Genomic DNA, 21,203 nt, shown 5'->3' with positions numbered 1-21,203 from the left:
ATGGCGCATGATACAAGTCTATTGGCGCTATATCGCCATTACATGTCGAGAAAACGACCTATAAATTACAATTATATTATATACAAATCGAGACTTTATTATTAGCTCTAATATCATACAGGGTTTTGATGAAGTACTTGTTTCAGGAAAAATTTATACAATATATACTCAGGTTAAATGCTCGTTCTCGTTGGGAAGAATTTGACACTGTCATTTGTCGATTGACAAGGAAATAGCTTTAGCCAATAGGCGTCAAACTGATTTCAAAATTCAAATTGCAATTTGCAATTGATAGGTAATAAATTGTTAACATATTAACTTGTTAGAACTTAGAAAGATAAAAAGTCGAAAGAGTTCTCTGTAATAAACTTTAACAACAATATCTTCAGTCATCATATGAATGACCAAGTTGCTCATATTTATTAAACTTAATATATTCATAAGTGCAATAGTATGGCCAGCAATAGTGACATTGTGGTAAATATTCATGCAATGCATTTTTTAATTTATTTCGTAAAATGTAGCCTAGACTATAACACTTCAACAACTTTCATGAAATAGTTAAAAAGCCTTAATAATAGCTACACGTTACAAATGTCCTGTAATTAAAGCAATGTTATGTTTTTCATTTCCAGAGTCAGTTTTATACAGCATTAAATTTGCCGCTGAGGGACAAAGTAATAGAACTTGGAAAAATTATTGACCATTCTGGTCCTAGCAAAGATTTACAAGTAATATTCCCACAACTTATCAGCAATATATTTGCTTCACCTCTAAACAATGGTTGGGGCTTAAGAAGTATCACAAATGAACATAACAAGTATGAATTTGATGTTGTTACTGCTTTCTTAGACCCCCAGGGACCATTGTTTCGACTGTGTTACAGGCTATTGTCTGATCCTCAACTTAGGTATAACCTTCCTTCAAATGTGTTACCAGTAAGTCTATTATAACTTTTTTCTACTAAATATTATCTTGTCTATATCTTATAGATCTACATATAAAAGTTATGTTTTCATCATTTCAGCTTGACTTACAGCAAATGTTGGAAAGAGGAGGAAGATGTCCACAGTTTTATTCTGACATGTTGATAATTGACCCTAATACTATCAATGTGGTTGCATTATCATTGAGTATCCTTTTATTTTGATTCCTTCTGCATAGAATATCTTAACTATCTGCATGATTATGATAAGTTAATAATATCAGGTTGACCAGGGCTTTACTGCATTATATATATTGTTAACACTGTATTAAATATACATTATTTTAGATACCTTGAAACCAATATGTTGGTCCAACTCTATTCAATAGTTTTTACATTATGCCTGCGTATACATTACAGACTAACACACAAAAAAACCTCTGACATAGTTTTGACAAAATTCTGAGAGACTAAAAATAATTCTTAAGGCTTCAAACCAGAGGGGCGTATAAGCACTACCCCTACTTTTCTGGAGACAAAAAAAACTTAATAAGAATCCAATAGATCTCTTTAGCTGAAAATTTGCATGTGTCTATGAAAGTACTTCCTTAATAACTTTAAATACTCATTTTTTTGTAGGTTTTTAAAAACTGGTTTTATCGTAGTTACTTCTATTTGGCTCGACAGATTTAGGTATCTGTATGTCATTTTTTCCTAAGAAAATGCCTTTATCGGATGGACATATGATGCAAATCTTTTATGTGCAATGAAATGTCATTGTCAAATACAAGTATCATGAAATGTCATTAATAAAATAATATGTTTTATATAACTAAATGCAGTATATCTATCATTTTTGAGATTACACAACCATCTGCCTTGTCGAAATATATAAAATTAGTTTAGTTCCAAGACAGACATAAAGACTATTTATGGTTAATTTCGATGGTAGTCAATTATAAAAGGACACAAAAATAGAAAAAAATATTATTATTAAAAAAGAACAAATAAACTTTAAAAGCAAACAAAAACTTAACTCTCTACATTCTACAATTATAATTATTGTTTCTTTGCTCATAATTAGCATTATCAAAATATCAATAAAGATAAAAAACATAAATGATGTAACTTCTAGAGTATTATAGCTGGACTTAGCAACTACCTTACCACCCACCAAGTGTTACCAAATTGTTAGTTGCATGCAATGCCATTAAAATTTAGAGCAGGTACAGACAAACAACTTAATCTATTTAGATCAAACCCTGAGCAAGCAAATCGAAAGCAGGTTAAACATTTAAGTAGGTACTTATCAAATGTACTTATTAATTATTTTGTCCCTGACCAACATCTTAAATAGGAGGCTCATGTTACAGATAACTTCAATTTGTCATCATCTTGACGAAGATTAGTCTGCGGCAACAATCCTAATACAGACTGAACAGGTAGCTTTTCGTAGTAGTAGTGATGATTCTTGGACATTGTGCCATCCTTACACATTGCCATCAGATCTGCATGTTTTACTTGTTTTTTGTTTGTGAAGTGATGTAATGAGAATTGAGCATAGCAACAGGCACAGAATTTCTATTCTGCCCTGAATAACAATCAGAAATTAATATTAGGTGATAGACATTGGAGAGATTTGAGATGTAATTATAGAGACATGTTGATACTTCATTTGATCCGCCGTTGCCTTCATATTCTGGCCAAAAATAACAATAACCCTGTTAAGTTGCAGCATTATGAATTGTGAAATTCATGCTACCTAACTTCCGTTTATAAAATACAGGCTTTCCTAAAACCAAAGGACAATATAGAACTGCTTCAAAGTCTTCTTCTTCTTCTTCATACGGGCGCTTTCCGCAACTCGACGTCATATGCGCCTATTTTGCGTGCGAGGGTGGTAGAGGCTACTCCAACCAGCCAAGCTCCTCCAAGAAGTCACCCAACCTCTTAACGTCGCGGAAGAATTCCCGAAGAGCGCCTGGTGACCCCAGGTGCTTCGCCCTGTAGTTTGCCACCTCACTGCATTCCAGCAGAACGTGAGCGGCTGTTTCCTCTGCCCCCAGGCAACCTCTGCATAGAGGGCTGTCCGTGACACCTGAGATGCCTGTTAAAATTGCCGTGACCTGCGGCCGCACATAATATTAATCTTAGTCGACACCGATTAAGTTGTAAGATTTCCCTGGTAAAACGCAAGTCGGCGCAAGGTAAAGCTGCTTTGGCTTGCCTGCACTCCTCAAGGCTATCCCAGTATTGTTGATGTAGTGCTTTTATCTTTTGATTTAAGTGGTTCCTGAACCAACTATGTGGCAGAGGCAGGAAAGGCTCTGGTCCAACCGGTTGGGTCTCAGAACCCCTTCTAGCTAGTTGGTCTGCCGCCTCGTTGCCCCTGACCCCACTGTGACCTTTGATCCACTGAAGTGTTAGGTTGTTGTTTTTACCAGCCACCTTATTTAATGCTGAGTGGCATTCAAGTAATAGGCTGGAATTGATTATCTTACCTTGAAGGGATTGTAATACCGATTTGCTATCAGAGAGTATTCTAATGGAGTGATCTTGAACCTCTCTGGCCAAGATAGCATTGGCAGGTAGAAAAATCCCCATGCATTCAGCCTGGTATACAGTGTTAAGCTTACCCAAGGGCTCGGATATGCTGATATTTAGATCTTCCGAGAAGACTCCCGTACCTGTGCCTGAATATGTCTTCGAACCATCTGTGTAAAGGTCGAGCTCATGATGTGTAAGGACACTGTCGTTCCTTTCCTCGAGCTCTGTTCTGTATTTTTTATCAAAAATGAAAGTCCGCTCTATTTTATCACTAGCTGCTTCCACAAGTGGCATAGCTGACCATGCTTCTGAAAGTATGCTAAGATGTCTTACTTTGTCAATTCTCTGTGTTTTCAGATGTTTTAATCTTAGCGCAGCCATTGCCGCTTCTTGATATATGAATAAATGTAGCGGAGGGATGCTCAGGGCTATTTCCAAGGCGGCGGTAGGAGTTGTTCTCATGCATCCCGTCACCGCACAGCATGCTTGCCTTTGAAATTTTTGTAATTTGGCGATGCAAGTTGTAAGTCTGGTCCTGGTCCACCACACTACACAGCCATAAGTGAGCATTGGTCTCACCACTGCTGTGTAAAGCCATAAGGTGAGCTTTGGTTGGAGACCCCATCTCTTGCCAATCATCTTGCGGCATTGCCATAAGGTGATACTCGCGGAGTTGATTTTGTATTCTAGGTGGCTGCTCCAGTTCAGTCTGCTGTCTAGAATCACACCTAGGTATTTGACCTCTTTTGATAACTGTAGTCTTGTATTGAAGATAGTGGGCGGTCTGTGGTTCCCTACCAATCTTTTGTTAGAGAAGACAGAGAGCTCATGGTCTATACACCATTCTTCGACGAGTCGAAGAGCTGCTTGTAACCTATCACATACCATGCTGGCATTATTGCCTGTGTTTAAAATGGTGATGTCATCGGCATACCCTATTGTGTAAAAGTATTGGTTGTTCAGTTTGGAGATCAGGTCGTTCACTACTAAGTTCCACAGAAGCGGAGAGAGAAGACCTCCCTGCGGACAGCCGCGGGCTACGGGGTGTGTTATGTAACGCATTATCTCTCAGGTGTCTGTCGCATATTCTCTCTAAAGTGTTGAGGAGAAAAGACGACAGACTAATAGGTCTAAACGATTTAGGATTAGTGCAATTACTCTTACCTTGCTTGGGTATGAAGATGACTCTAACTTCCCGCCAGGCAAGGGGAGTGTATTTAAAGGCCAGACAGGCCTGATAGATATATGTCAGTATGTACATCAACTTATCTCCTCCCCACTGTAGCAGACGCTGACTTGAAAGGCTGGAAGCTGTCCACCGCCCATTTCACCTTGTTAACGATCTCATAGGCGGTTTGCCAGCAGTTGTCTGTAACCAAGCTGTTAGGTATTGTCCAAATTGGTTATTGTATTATTTTACAGTCTTGAAAGTGTTTCTAGCAGTACCGTGTTAGTCTCCTCCTGGCTCAGGGTCATTGTGCCATCGGCTTTCCTCAGATTTCCGACAACGCAAGGACCCTGTTTGGCCAGTACCTTCCTAATGCGGTTTGCTTGTGGAGTGGAATTAATGTCTTCACAGAATTTTCTCCATGAGTGAGACTTCCAAAATCTAATGCGTTTTTTATATAGATTTTTGTTCTCCTTGTAGGCATCCCAGTCTACATCAGCGCCTGTATTCATTGCTCTATTGAAGGCTTTCCTTACTTTTGTTCGTAGCTTTGTAAGTTCTGTGCCCCACCAGCCCTTGGATATGACCCCAGTAACCGGTGTTACTAGAGGACAGGCTTTATGGAAGCAGTTTATTAAGGTGCTGTTTAAGTTACTTACCTGTTGATCAATTGTTTCTATGCTGTCTAACCTAGTGGTAGGCGACTGTTTTACCAGCTCTAGTTCTACTAGAGATCTATAGAGCCTCTGGTCAGTCTTCCTCGGGTACCTTTTAGGTTGTTCGGGGTTACTGGTAATTTTTAAATCGTATCGAATCCACCTGTGATTAGAGCATGATGAGACCTCTGATGAGACATGCCAACCCGCTATTAGATCAGCAGCTCTGAGGGTTGCCAGTGTCAAGTCAATTATTGATTTGCACCGCCTACCCACAAGTGTGGGATCGTTACCTTTGTTTAATATATCTAAATTAGTAGTAAATAGGAATTCAACTAGATCATTACCTCTATTGTTGCTTGCTTCCATTCCCCATAGGGGATGATGGGCATTGGAGTCCGTTGACACAATCAATTCCCATCCATTATGTTCGCAAAATCTGACGAGTGTGTTGAGTCCTTCAGGTACCGCATCCGCCTCATGCATATAGGCTGATGCAATAACGATGTTGAGGTTGTTTATGTCTTGGTTGGAATTCAGCCTTATGGCAGAAATCCACAAGAGGCTGTATATTTATATTCCCTTTAACGTAAATAAAAACGGCTCTCACCTTTTTCGAAATTGTTTTGGAAGAGCTTACCACCAATATTGGAGAGTCCGCATACGTTGCCGCCCCTTGCCGCCCCACGGCTCTTGGATCAGTGCAATGGCTGGTGTAGTAGATGCAACCTCCAACCATCTTCGAAGTTGAGCCGTCGCAGTAATGCTATGATGGAGGTTGCATTGTAAAATCAATATTTGCTTATTGGGGGAAAGGAGCTCCACTGGGATCCTCTTCCTCCCCCAGCCCAGGGGAAAGGAGCTCCATTGGGATCCTCTTCCTCCCCCAGCCCAAGTTTGGTTAGGTCAAGGAGCTCATCGTCGCTTGATGCTTCGACGGCTCGACTCGACCCAGCCTGTGAGGTCTCCTTGTTTGGGGACGGTGGGACTACATGTCGCATCCCCCCTGACTCGTTCGGGAATCCATAAAGGAATCCACGAACCTCCCCTTGGCGTCCTGGAATTTTAGGTACACCGCACCCAGCCGATAGCCGAGGCGGCGCTTCCTCTCCAGTACAGTTTGATTCGTTCGATGTCGTTGGGGATACTCACCACCACAAATGTCGCCTTATCCTGCGGTATAATGGTATGGACACGCCATCGCTCCACTTGTGCCCATGTGTTCCCCAGTCTAAGGCACATACCAATGAGCACTTGGTCCCCATCGTGTTCGTGTGGTAGACGGATGCCGCAGCGTACCATCTTCGCTATATCTTTTGCATCTATGACCGTGAGTTGGCCCACCCCTGGCAGATCCAGCTCCGAACATACCCCGACGGTCCACTCCACCGCCTCCTGATTTTCACAGTAGAGGCGAAGCGAGCCGTCATAGTAGGTCGGCCTCCGCATGAAGACGGGGCCCTCAACGGTCATTATTTGTCTTCTGGCTGTCGCGATGAACGCATCGTCCAGGTGTTTTTCAACTATGGCAGCCGTCTCTTTAGTGATATAGCCCGTTGCCGATGTGATGACGAGCTCAGCCTTGGGTTTGTCTGCAGATGCTGCCTCGGCATAAGTCGTCGATCTCGTGTCTTGGGCTGGAGTCAGTCTAGGTTTCTTGGGCTCGCCTCGAGGAGACAGGGTCTCGTCGAGCCTAGCCCTCTTTGTTTTGCCTTTGTCCTGTCCACTTTCCTTCTCGGACTGGCCAGTCGCCTTGGTTTCTAGCACAGTCTTACGGAAAATTGCTTTTGTTGTGGACGGTCCTGGTGTTTCGGTCCGTCTGTCGGTTTGTGTTTTTGGGGGAGAGGTGAGTGATTGAGTTTGAGACTCACTTTTTGCTCGCCTCTTCTCCTTCTTTTTGAGTAACTTTTTGTGTTTTCGCGAGAGCCCGGGTTCACTCACCAAGCCACTAGGCCGCTGAGCCACTTTGGGAGTGGTTTTAGCAGCCCTGTTTTTTGGCGCGTTCACCTGGGCCCATTTGAGCTCGAAGTTACTTATGTTGTGTATTGGGTGGGTTCCTGTTTGCGCCACCTCCATAGTGGAAGTAGCAGCTGTTGCTTTAGATGTTGAAGGGATGGCCAGTGCGGCTTTCCCTTCAGGTTTTCCCTCGGGTTGCCCCTACTGTGTGTTTTTTGTTTTTGAAACCTTTAAATTATCCATGTTAAAGTTTGAAAATTCATCCTTCGTGGTTTCCCACCCTCCCCGGAGCCCGCAATAGGGAGTGCCCATTCGGTACACTAAGACTACCACAAAGGATGTCGGTACAGCGAGTTGGTGGTTTAGGCGCGACATCAAGAGCTTGGAAGAGCGTGGCTGGGAGCATAGGTTCCCAAAACACCCCCAGTTTGTCCACGCAATCCTTACCCCCTCAGCATGACCGCCACCAGTCCCGCCGCCCCTCGCCAGGTATCTGCAGAAGGCAGGCTACCGAAGACCATTTCCCCACGCTGGCTAGGCGGGGGGCTACCGTTTCGCATGGAAGTCCAGACCAAAGAGGGCTCATCTACAGCTCAATCCTCCAGGATTCCTTCGTCCCAGCTTACGGCGATCGACTGCGTAGTCCAAAAACGCAGGTAGGTCTTTGATAGTCTCCCAGCCCCAACCTACAAAAACTGGGGGCGCCGCTGGCCTTGAGATCGGCCGAGAGGAGGGATGGGAAAAATGATTGGAAACGGAAGAGATTTTTGTGGAGAGAAGGGTCAAGTGCGTCTACTCAGTTTTTGTTATATCTGTTTCATAGGGAACCAGATCGATAACAGGCGGCAACCACGGGAAGGGAACTAAGTAGACTTGCCATGAGTATCTTTGCAACTTGTACTCCACCCATGACCATTTGCCAGATTACTCCTTGGGATAAAGGAGCAAAATAGATGAGAGACATTGTTACACGTCTTAGTGTGCGTGATGTCAAAACAATGCCTCTCCTCCGCCCAAAGTCAAAAGTACAAACATGCAAGCGACTATCTTCTATTGCTTTAAGTTTATCAGATTTTTTTTCTTCTTGTGCATAGTATTTTCTGTTAACATGCTCTCCGTATTCTTCTTGTTTCTCCTTTTGTTCTTCCTCAGTTAATTGTTCAAATTTGTTACACCAACACTGGTCCTTTCTTGGTTTGTGGAAACCTATATTCTTCTTTAAAATGAGTTCTTTATACGAAGTTTTTCCAATAGGTTTCTTATGATTCTCCAAACATTGCTGCTTATATAATTCGTACATTTTTTCTTTGTTAAGAATTGTCTCCAAGTAAATCTTTTTTGTATCTTTACGGCACCAATGTGAAGGTACTTTCAGAAATTAATCTATGTGATCATTAGCAAACTTCATGTTGTCTTCGTTAAATTTGTTGGAGGGTGTGTGATGTCCCCTTTTATCAGGGGAAGAAATATTACCCACTCCTCGGCGTGCTTTCTTCAAAGCAGTACGGACGATCTTGTCACTGATATCTAGTGTACGAAGAAAAAAAAAGGTTGACACACATTTATCGTTTCCGAATTAATCTTGAAACTGTAATGCAATGTTGTAGAGGTGTAGAGACGCGAACGCGCCACGCTAAGAGTGACACCGTATTTGTTTGTTCCGTTAATTTTTAATACAATTCCGTTAAATAACTTACAAAACTACATATATTATACATTGTCAGAAAGCTTGTAAAGTGCTCTTTCAAATAGTGCAAGTGTGAAATCTGAACTCCATAAGACGAGTGAGTAATCATTAAATACATTTTTTAAATATTGCAACAATGCGACGTAATATCACACTGACCTGCGCAACTCGCAGCCGGCCGCCGACGCGCGCGGCGCTTTCCAGCCACGCTGCTAACACGGCTACGTTAGACAGTCACAGATTACTATACCTACTAGGCCTCACTGCACGTATCGCTTTCCGCTGAATATCGTTCATTTTTTTTTCCGCTTTGAACTGCATGAATCATGTCTAATTCAATTTGTGGTGGATGCCGCAGCTAAATTAATATTAAAGATCACCTTACTTGTGCTTTTTGCAAATTAAAATATGATCTCCCATGCGCTAATATTTCCGGAAACCGATTCGGTATAATGAACATCGAACAAAAAAATAAATGGAAGTGTCAAGGATGCCGCGCTAAACAGCCGAAGTCAGACAACAGTGACACTCCATTACGTCCTAGTGACCGCTACCTAACTGGTACCGATTCGCCGATCCAATTAAAAGAATCACAGTATTTTTCGCCTACAGATGATAATAATATCACGCAACGGAAAAAGACGCTAGGTACACAGGAATATAGTGAAGATTTAAATTTAAAACCACTGTTGCCTCCCACCAAGGATGATATTCGCGGAATAATTAGAGAGGAACTTAACCTTATGCGAACATCGCTTGCTCAGGAGTTGAAGGAAATGTTAAAACAAATGGTGAAAAATGAACTTCACTCTATCAAGAGTGAAGTTTCTTCCTTAGAAAGTAGCGTGAGGTTCCTAAAACGAGATCTACGAAACCACGAAAACGATTATTAACACATCTGAAGAAACTGTTAGAAAACTCGAAAAGGAAAATGCGGTCCTAAATAATAATGTTCAAGATTTGCAAATCAGACTACAGGTTATGGAGCAGCACAACCGCTCCAACAATCTTGAGATACAGTGTGTTCCAGAACATAGACAGGAAAATTTTATATCTACTGTATCGCAACTGGCAAAGGTGGTAGCAATGGATTTGAAACAAGATGCCATACATCACTGCACTCGTGTTGCAAAGAACTCTAAGGATAACAAGAGACCACGTTCCATTATTGTTAGATTGGCCACTCCAAAACTTAGAGACGAGTTTTAGCAAAAGCTCTTAATTTCAACAAGGCCATCCCCAGCGATAAAATTAACTCAAGCCACATAGGTATTGGAGGTAATAAAACCCCCATCTACATTGTGGAGCATCTCTCATCATTGAACAAAATGCTACACGCTGCTGCCAGGCAAATCGCGAAGGACAAGGGATTGAAATTTGTCTGGATCAAGCAAGGACGAGTCTTTATGAGGAAGAATGAAAACGAGGATTCCATCTACATACGAAACTATGAGGCATTATATAAACTTAAAAAACTATAATTTCCTTATGTTATTGCTGTGCTATCTTAATATGTATAATTTTAAAATTCAATAGTTTATGTCTATATTACCAAAATGTAAGAGGCCTACGCACTAAAACACATGATTTTTTATGCTCAGTTACATGTGCAACCTATGACATTATAATTTTAACTGAAACTTGGCTTAATGATCGAGTACATAATGCAGAATTGTTTGACAGTCGTTACACGATATACAGGAGAGATAGGCAAAGCTCCGGTTTTAATGCAGGCAAGGATGGCGGTGGAGTACTTATCGCAGTATCAAATAAATTTAATTCAAATCACTATAAGGAAGGGGATAGCCAATGTGAGGATCTATTTGTTAGCATTGATATCAGTAGAAGTAAAACTATTTATTTATGTGATGTATACCTTCCACCTCCCTTAAGTAAAAATATGCTTAAGCACTTCATAGATAATTTTAATCGAGTTTCTGAGAAAATAGATAACATCGCCATAGTAGGTGACTTCAACATGAACTTTATTTCATGGCCATTGTCTTCCATCAACAACAATTCATCTCCAATAATTAATAACGGTTCCTTATTAGGTCAAATGTTTGTGGATTTCTTGGCGCTTAATAATCTCGTACAGTTTAACAATGTTACTAACAACACACAGAAGGTATTAGATTTGGTTCTGAGCAATACATCTGGCACAGTTGTCAGAGCTTGTGATGACGCCCTAATCAACATTGACACACACCACCCTCCCTTAGAAATAACAATACATTATTTCAATGGTACTTGTCTTAAAACCAATAATATTTTGCGCTACAACTTTTACAGAGCTGACTATGATAATATTAATATAGAGCTAAATAAAATTGAATGGACTAAGAAATTTTCTCAGTGTGAAAGTGTAAATGAAATGTCATTGCATTTTTACACTTCATTACACAGTCTAATAGAAAAATTTGTACCTAAAACTAGAGTCGCTAAAGACAAGTATCCACCGTGGTTCAATAAGCAATTAACTAAGTTAACAAAAGAGAAAAATAAACTTTTACATAAATATAGGGTCTATCAAAACCCGTTAGATAAAATTTCGCTTCAAATCTTAAATAAGAGATGTCAGCAACTAGCTTCATTATGCTATAATAATTATATACAAAGGGCTGAAGATAGTATTAGAATTAATCCCAAATATTTTTATTCGTATCTAAAAAATAAACGCAGTAATTTAGTTCAGATACCTCAAAATATGACTCTCAATGATACAACTGCATCCGATGGGCAGAGCATATGTAACTTGTTTGCCAACTACTTTTCTTCAACGTCTGATAATACTTCAGCTCATCCAACCACACAAATTAGTACAACTGTTCAAAATACTAACTTTATTGGCAAAATTAATATTGGTCGAAAAAGCATCCTAAAACAGTTAAATGAACTTGATGTTCACAAAGGGGCTGGACCAGGTGGCATTCCACCGTATTTCGTGTCTAGGTGCAGCCTAGCTTTGAGTTTTCCACTTTTTCTTATAATAAACAGGTCTCTTTCTACTGGTATATTCCCTGATATATCGAAAACGGCCAAAGTAGCTCCTATGTATAAAAACGGAGATAAAGACATTATATCGAATTATAGGCCCATCTCAATTCTGTACGTATTCGCGAAGTTATTCGAAGTATTGTTCTATCCGTATTTAAAGAGCCATACAAAACAACTTCTCGTACATGAGCAACATGGATTCACTCAATCCCGATCAACGAGCACTAACTTGGTTTTATACCATAATGAAATAGTAAATGCAGTTGATGCTGGTGTACAAGTAAGCGCTATTTACATGGACTTTGCAAAGGCCTTCGATAGAGTTAGCCATATTATTTTATTGCAAAAATTAAAGTTATATGGAATAGGCATGACGCTTTTGGAATGGTTTAATTCCTACTTATCGAACAGAACTCAATACGTAGCGGTGAAGGGCTTCAAATCCGACAATTACGCAGTGATCTCAGGAGTACCTCAGGGTTCTCATTTGGGGCCATGGCTGTTCAATTTATTTATTAATGATATTGTATCTCACATCCTACACAGTAGCACTTATCTCTTTGCAGATGACCTGAAGTTATGCAGAACTATAACAAGCCCTTTAGATTGCGATTTATTACAAGAAGATCTTAATGCAATATACAAATGGTGTGCTAGTAATAAAATGTCATTGAACACAAGTAAATATTACTCTATCACATTCACTCGCAACCGCAATATACTCAGAACTCAATATAGCATTAATGGTTTAGTTCTAGGGGATAAAACTAATATTAGAGACTTAGGGGTTTTTTTTTTATAACAAATTAACGTTTCTGCCTCATATTGATAATGTTATTAATAAATCTTCAAAAATGCTAGGCTTCATCATCCGTAACTGTAAAAAATTCCGCAATCCAACAACTAAAATAACCCTTTATAATGCTTATGTGCGCAGTAATCTAGAATACTGTAGCATCGTTTGGTCTCCTCAATACAACATTCATCAATTAAGAGTTGAACGCATTCAAAAACGGTTCTTATGGCACCTTGCTTTTTCTTGTGGAGTACATAAGCAATTGCCATCGTACTGCGATAAGTTGAGGCACTTTAGCTTGAAAAGTCTTTCTGTTCGACGATCTATAGAAATCAGCTCGACAGTCCATCACTCGTGCACTCCATCAGCTTACGAGTTCCCCGCCGAGTACCAAGGCGTGCGCAGGTCGGAGCTGGCCTGTTCCATCAGTCATTTGCCAAAACTAACCTTAAGCAATTTTCTCCCATACCACGTCTATCAAGAACTTATAACTCCATCTGTGGTGAAGTAGATATTTTTAAAGATTCTTTACCTGCTTTTAAAAAAAATATTACGAGATTGTTAGGCGCCAAAATATGATTAATATTCTTCTACTTCTTTTTTTTTTTCTTCTTTTCAAATTCGTATCTTGATTTTATAATTTTTGCTTTATTTTATATAATTGTTTTCTTGGTATCACGGAAGCAAAGACTGTGCATGTACACCTTAATTCGTTGTACATTCAACTCATTATTTGTTAATATTTGATATATTTTAAGCGTATTAGAATGTAACAACTACTGGTTGTCCTATAAATAAATAAATAAATGTGAATTTGCTTCTCAAGTTGGTCACACGTGATCCAGTTGCTTCAGTTGAATGCACGTTCGATACTATAAAATACCTTTGTCTCTCAATATTACCCAAACCCCAAAATGACAAATGAATATTTTGTCTTGTACTATTATTAATTTTTGTATGACAAGCTCGTTGCCACTTGCAATTTTCATTGCCACACTTTTGCAGGTACGTTTTTTCCTTGACTTGATATGTATGTTTCATCGCCGTTTTTTCTTTGTTTTTCTAATGTTTTTCTTCCAATTTTCCGGTATTTTTCTTTTGCATCTTTTATTTCTTGACGATCAAGGTTACTCTCAAGCGTGGGCGATTCTTCTATTTCTTGTGAATTAACAATGACTGGTGGCTCAATTCGAACTACAGATGAGGACCTAATGGGTGACATAGGTGAGCATTGAATTTCCTCGTTTTCAGGTTAGTAATTAGGATCTGCTACAGAGTCATCGCTGTTATCAATGAAATTTGGCAGATTCTCATTTAGTGGATTTCCAGAAGTTTCTGTGATGTTGAGGCTTTCTATTGAGTGTATAGATGCTATTGGTGTAAAGGCGGTGTAAGTTGTTTTTCAATTGATGGAACCGATGATTCTAGTAGTCCGTAATCCTTGTTTGTTCTAAATACTGACAATGGTGATTTATTGGAATATATTGTAATATTATAGTCATCAGTGAAACAATCATTGGTGATCCCATACAAGACAATGGCTCTGAATATAAAATCTCCATCTGCTCTTCCACCAAGATTGGTGCATCTTCATGATGTGATTGAGTCTCTAGAAAAGAATAAACTTGGTTAAGTGTCCGCCTTTTAAATCATGTGAATAATTATTTACACCAATTTACGGCCGTTTTCAATAGCCTATCTGTCCTTAGTTTAACTTACTAGGGGTAGACGAATCTATCCTTTTACGCTTACTTACATTTTAATAACCTATCGACATAAAGTATTGGACTATAACTATATTGGACATAGCTATGGATAGATAAGATCTTGTCATTAAACGGTGACAGTAATGTATCCGTAACGACAGATACGTTATTTAAAACGGCTGTTAGTCGTTAGCAGACGACAACATATGAGGCGTGACCAGTAGTTATCTAACTCATAGTTATCTTACTGCCCACAATTACATCGTGTCATCAGTAGAATAATGTTTTATCGTCATATGTGACGATTGATATTATGATAAATTCTTCATCATAATAACGTAAGCTATCGATTTGTATTATAAATACCATTTTTTATCCAGTATTTCAAAAGTTATAACGCTCTGGAATTAAGTTGCTTTGGTATAAGCGCTAAATATATAAGTTAGTTGCTAATCGCTCAACTGAAAAGTTAACATTTCGCAAATAAAACGGTATTCTTCTATTGGGACGACATACCAACTTACTTGTTATGATAATCTATACTAATATTATAAAGCTGCAGTGTTTGTTTGTTTGTTTGTTTGAACGCGCTAATCTCTGGTACTACTGGTACTAATTTTTCAAAATTAGGGATCCGTAATAAAATTGCTATTTTGTAACACAAGGTGTAAAATCGAAAACCTATTTTTGCGTGCGCTGCAAAAACTATTGACAATAGAACAAAATGATGTACAGGCTATAATTACTTACTTATTATTACTTATAAAACTATCGCGTGAATTATACTTTATATGGGAAAACAACGTTTGCCGGGTCAGCTAGTTATTAATAAAATAATACTTACCGTGTAGCGCTAAACGAAGAATTTGTTTGCTTCGATTCATTGTTGTTCCGCCCGTCCACTCTATACGGCCAACTATTGAACACTGCGAGTGCGCGGGGGTATATAGCGCAGCGCGATTTCAAGGTCGTACGTGCATACGTCTTTTTGGCATGACATTTTTATTGGTAATTAATACAAATTGGAAAGTCGAATGAACATACGTCTTTATGGCACGACATTATATTGGTAGGTCATATGAATATTTGAAATGTACGTACGTACGTCTTTGTGGTCCGATATACAATTCGTCATTCGTAGTTACGACCGCGGTACGACTTTCTGGCATGAAAATAATATCTGTGTTCAGTTATACACCTAAAAGTATTTTATTAATATCTTCCTAAGTAATTAAACTATAGTTAAGAAAAAAACAGAGGTATAGGTGTATCCATAAACTTAGAAATGATTGACGTAATAAAAAAAAACGCATTTTTTTTACGCCCCTCTGGCTTTAAGCCCGCCGAATTAACATTTAATTAGTGCCGCCATCCAAGCAATGCCTGCTTACAAGCATGACACAATCAACCAGCCATTCTCCCCATACTTTAATGAAGGGAATGACCTACCCCACATTACCACAAGCAATGTCAGTATAGTGAATATGATGAACTGAAGCTACGAAAAAAATATCTATATACTATGTATGTATATACATACATAACATATATAGCACTAAAATCACTAAATATGTCCCTTCAATGTGAATGGGCCTAGTTAATATTTTGGTATAATATAATTCCTTAACTCTTCTACAGATCCATTTGACTATTACATATTTCATTTTGCATTACATTTAACTAACAACACCTGGAACAAGAGTACTTGGGATATTTGGAACAGTGCATACTTTGCATTAGCTTGCGATTATTTGACACATTTTTTGCCCTCAGATCCAAATGCTTGTGTATTGCCCCTTATAGCACACTATACTGGCAAAGGGCCTTTAGTTGCCCCCCTTCAGTCAGTCAACAGGTAATTTATAGCTATATTTCAATTGAAATAAATTGAATACTGAAAGCAATCTTATGCATGCTAAAATTATTTACAATTTAAAATTATCATTTCAGGTCTTTAGGTTCTCCGTCACTTTTAATATTACCTGATCTTTCTGGTATAAGTAATCAACATTCATCACCTCAAAGTCAATCAAGAAATGAAGTTTGGCGATCTGAAACTGTTTTACAAATCTTCATTGATGTTTGGATGAGTGTTGAACAGCTTAATACTAGGAATTTTGAAGTAAGTTGTTTATTATAATTGGAAAGATCTTATCCTATTTCTGGTAAGATCCAAATGACAAGATGGTAATTATCTATGTTAAATACATAAAATAAATTAGTTTTTTAAAGTAATTTATTGGGACAGGTCGTTCCCTTCCCTACAATGTGATTGAGGGAGGTGATGGCTTGCCTGGCGCTACTTATGGGGATGAGCCTGTTACCGGAAAATCTGCTTCATATTTTTAAAAGAAAAGTTATTATATTTTTTATAATCGCTAATGAAATTCAATTTCAATTTATTTATTAAGAGATTATTGAAATACAAAATAATAATAATAATACAAGTTTTACTTAAAAGCTAGTTAACACTGTGCCTGAACTAGGTAAACATGTGTTTCAGGCATAAAGAGCTTATATTAAAACTAAATAATCACAAAAGAGAAACTTTATAAAGTAAAAAGGTATAAATTAATCTACAGGTTAAGTATATAAGTAAACAATGTCTTCAAAGTAATGACTATTAACTAATACAAATAAAATATTATGTTTATTTTAACACTATTAGTAATTTTTCTGTATCTTCATAGGACATATTTTGAAGTGCTTCATGAAGAGCCTTACAATGAATATAATTTAGCGGATAGATGTTTGCTATTGCGTTTAGTTTATTGGAAAAAAACGGTCCTAGGAATACATAAAACTTTGGTGTAAAAACAAAGTTTGTTTTTGTTTTTGAGGACAAACAATATCATTGCGTCTCTTATCAATAAGTGCAGTGCTGTAGGGAAGGTCTTGGTGTTGTTTCAGTACTATGCTCATTATAAATAACTGTCGAACAGTTAGTACTTTGCATGATTTATAGAGGATGTTGGTAGGTAAAGGAAAGGGAGGGTAAACAATGTTAATCCTGCACCACCCGACGTGGTAATACATCCCCACGTGGAAATGCTCACAAAATACCTGTAAAGCAGTCAGGGAAAATAAAAATACTTTAACATTGCAAAATAATTAATTCAATCCCGAGCAAGACATTTATATACCCTACGCCATCCCCTCTCCTCGCCTCACACTTCACACCGCTACACTAGCGCCTCCTCTCCGACACCCGCTCCTCACTTCACCTTACTCGTTACATACCTTTTTGCTTATTAACGGTTTGTGTCTATTGATGTCTACTACTGTATTCTATAAATCTTGTTTATACTCGTATGTTTAAATTAACATTTACTTTTTTGACTATTTCAAGTAAGGTATTGAGTATTTTTGTTGCATCACATTTACATATTATATTTTAATTGAAAGTTATGTTAAGTTAAGCTATCAGTTTCTTGCTACTTCTTCTCATTAAAGCTCAACTTTTCCGAATTGATGGTCATTGTAAGAAAAAACTATTGACATTCATAAGTGTCATTTCTTACCCACATGATTAAAGTGGATTTGATTTGATTTTGGTACAATGAATGTTACTTGTAAGTCGTAATAAACAAGTATACACATCGTATGTCTAATCACTAATAACTAATTTTCAGATGTATCAGAAAAATTATTCAACTTCTGTGTCTAGTCCAGAGAGAGTGAGATTAGTCCGAGTTGTTGTTAAACATATATATTCATACTCTGTGAAGTACAACTCGGACCCAGCTGTGAGATCATCGGCTTTACGAAAATATGCCAAACAAATAATGTGCACAAGGGCATACCATTTTGTTAAACATTTAGTTACCACTTGGCCACTGGATGCTTCTTTTAGACTTGTAATGGAACTGTGGTTAAGTCTAATTCAGCCCTGGAGATACACAAACACAGTTATTTCACAGGAGAGGTAAGTATGCAGCTGAAAACTTTGCTGCTGAGATTATTTCAAATATTGGCCAGTTACTTTGTTTCATTCTACCTCACAGTAAATTTGAGTAAGTCGCAAAAGTATTGACAAAAATGGGATACCTAAGAGACTGGTTCATACATTTTAGAGGCAGATTATAATTCCACATTTCGTAATTATAATTGGACGTAATTCCAGAATAACGCTCCAAACCACAATCATGTCGGAATTTAGTTAAGAACACAACTGATTCATATTAACGAACTGAAAAAATGACAGCCCTTCTGTCACTCTTTAAATGACATCATGACAGTAGCCCAACCCACGTGTATATCGTTATTATAATTATACATATCATTATTATAATTATACATATCATTATTATAATTATACATATCGTAATTATAATTATACATATCGTAATAATACATATAATTATAATTATACATATTTTAATTATACATATCGTAATTATCATTATACATATCGTAATTTTAATTATACATATAATAATTATAATTATACATATCATTATTATAATTATACATATCGTGATTATAATTATACATATCGTAATTATAATTATACATATACATATCGTAATTATCATTATACATATCGTAATTATAATTATACATATCGTGATTATAATTATACATATCGTAATTATAATTATACATATCATTATTATAATTATACATATCGTAATTATACAAATCGTAATTATAATTATACATATTATTATAATTATACATATCGTAATTATAATTATACATATTATTATAATTATACATATCGTAATTATAATTATACATATCATTATTATAATTATACATATCGTAATTATAATTATACATATCGTAATTATAATTATACATATTATTATAATTATACATATCGTAATTATAATTATACATATCGTAATTATAATTATACATATCATTATTTTAATTATACATATCGTAATTATAAATATACATATCGTAATTATAATTATACATATCATTGTTATAACTATAAATATCGTAATTATAATTATACATGTCATTATTATAGTTATACATATCGTAATTATAATTATACATATCGTTAATATAATTATACATATCGTAATTATAATTATACATATCGTAATTATAATTATACATATCATTATTATAATTATACATATCGTAATTATAATTATACATATCGTAATTATAATTATACATATCGTAATTATAATTATACATATCGTAATTATAATTATACATATCATTATTATAATAATACATATCGTATTTATCATTATACATATCGTAATTATAATTATACATATCATTATTATAATTATAAATATCGTAATTATAATTATACATATCATTATTATAATTATACATATCGTAATTATAATTATACATATCGTAATTATAATTATACATATCATTATTATAATTATACATATCGTAATTATAATTATACATATTATTATAATTATACATGTCGTAATTATAATTATACATATCGTAATTATAATTATACATATCGTTATTATAATTATACATATCATTATTATAATTATACATATCGTAATTATAATTATACATATCGTAATTATAATTATACATATCATTATGATGATAACACATTTCGTAATTATAATTGTACATATCGTCGTGCAGTTGTCTGAATTCATATTTACGTTAATTTGACGTTCCTAACCTACATCTTATGTCTCAAGATTGCGAGCGCAGTTATAGTGCCGCTCAGATGTTGAGGTTTTTCAGTAATCCTGAGGGGCACTGCATTGTAATGGGCAGGACGTATCAATTACCATCAGCTGAACGTCATGCTCGTTTCGTCCCTTATTTTCATAAAAAACACATATAATCTCCAAAAAAAATTCATATTTGTGTGTTGAGTGTTGTGTGTTTAACTAACCAACTGTAACTGAGATTTAAAGGGCTTGAATCCAGTGTTTTCACGTAAAATTGGCGCAGATTTGATGTCGAGATGCGAAAAATAGCTTATTCATATGTACCTCACATATTATATACAATAAGTTTGGTACAGATTGTTGGATTTTTAATATTCACCCACACAGTTTTCAGTACTGCAAACTTGAGCCTTATTGCATTAACTTTCTGTAGAGTATAGAAATAATTTACTGGATTCATTTTTTAGACATCGTCATCTGCAGAACAACTTGGATGAAGGCACAGGGTCCTTGGATCCCAGCTATATTCAGTTTATAGCGGAGAATTATCCATCATACACATGTATATTACAGCTAATACTACCAAGGTTTACAAGGTTCGATTTGACAACATATAAAAATGCTGTAATGTTGTTTAGGCTTGGTAAGGTAGGTTATACATTGGTCTTATATCTTAATATATATAAATTACGTGACAAGTTGTTTGTCCGCGATGGACTCCTAAGCTAATGAACGGATTTTAATGGGGATTACTTTATGGAGTGCAGTTTAGTCCAACTCGAGAGATAGGATAGTTTTTATTTCGATTTGGGACCCATAATTATTTTTATTTTCAATATTTGTTTTATATGGACATATTTTCTATGAGAGAATTTTGTGACACACGCTTTGACTGTGAAACAATTTCATTATAAGAACAGGGAGCATTTTTTACGAAATAATTCTTCATGTTTTGAAATATTTTTGGCAAATTCATATAAAACAGTATTTTTTTATCTACAGACGTTTGTCGGGTCAGCTAGCATTACCTATAAGCCTGAATATTAAATATTTACATTTTTAACAGCTTACCAATCTTTTAAATTTTTGAAATCCATAAATAGAAAATAAGAAGTACATAAATAAATTTATAAAATAAATTTAT

The 21,203-nt window shown here is 36.5% G+C and overlaps 1 protein-coding gene across 1 annotated transcript in view; it reads left to right on the top strand.

Moving 5' to 3' along the window:
- The first annotated feature begins 301 nt into the window (after window positions 1–301).
- LOC126966920 (sphingomyelin phosphodiesterase 4) overlaps window positions 302–21,203 on the top strand; it is a 32,917-nt gene continuing 12,015 nt past the window's right edge. The window contains exons 1-7 of the mRNA XM_050811208.1: window positions 302–477; window positions 636–938; window positions 1,028–1,133; window positions 16,077–16,293; window positions 16,389–16,560; window positions 18,071–18,363; window positions 20,527–20,707. Coding sequence (XP_050667165.1) covers window positions 454–477; window positions 636–938; window positions 1,028–1,133; window positions 16,077–16,293; window positions 16,389–16,560; window positions 18,071–18,363; window positions 20,527–20,707 — 1,296 coding nt within the window. The 5' untranslated portion in view covers window positions 302–453. The remainder of the gene's footprint in view (window positions 478–635; window positions 939–1,027; window positions 1,134–16,076; window positions 16,294–16,388; window positions 16,561–18,070; window positions 18,364–20,526; window positions 20,708–21,203) is intronic.

This window comes from Leptidea sinapis, chromosome 11 (assembly GCF_905404315.1).
Source record: "Leptidea sinapis chromosome 11, ilLepSina1.1, whole genome shotgun sequence".
Classification (NCBI taxonomy): domain Eukaryota; kingdom Metazoa; phylum Arthropoda; class Insecta; order Lepidoptera; family Pieridae; genus Leptidea; species Leptidea sinapis.
The sequence above is the reverse complement of the archived record's forward strand: the minus strand, read 5'-3'. Positions and strand labels throughout refer to the sequence as shown.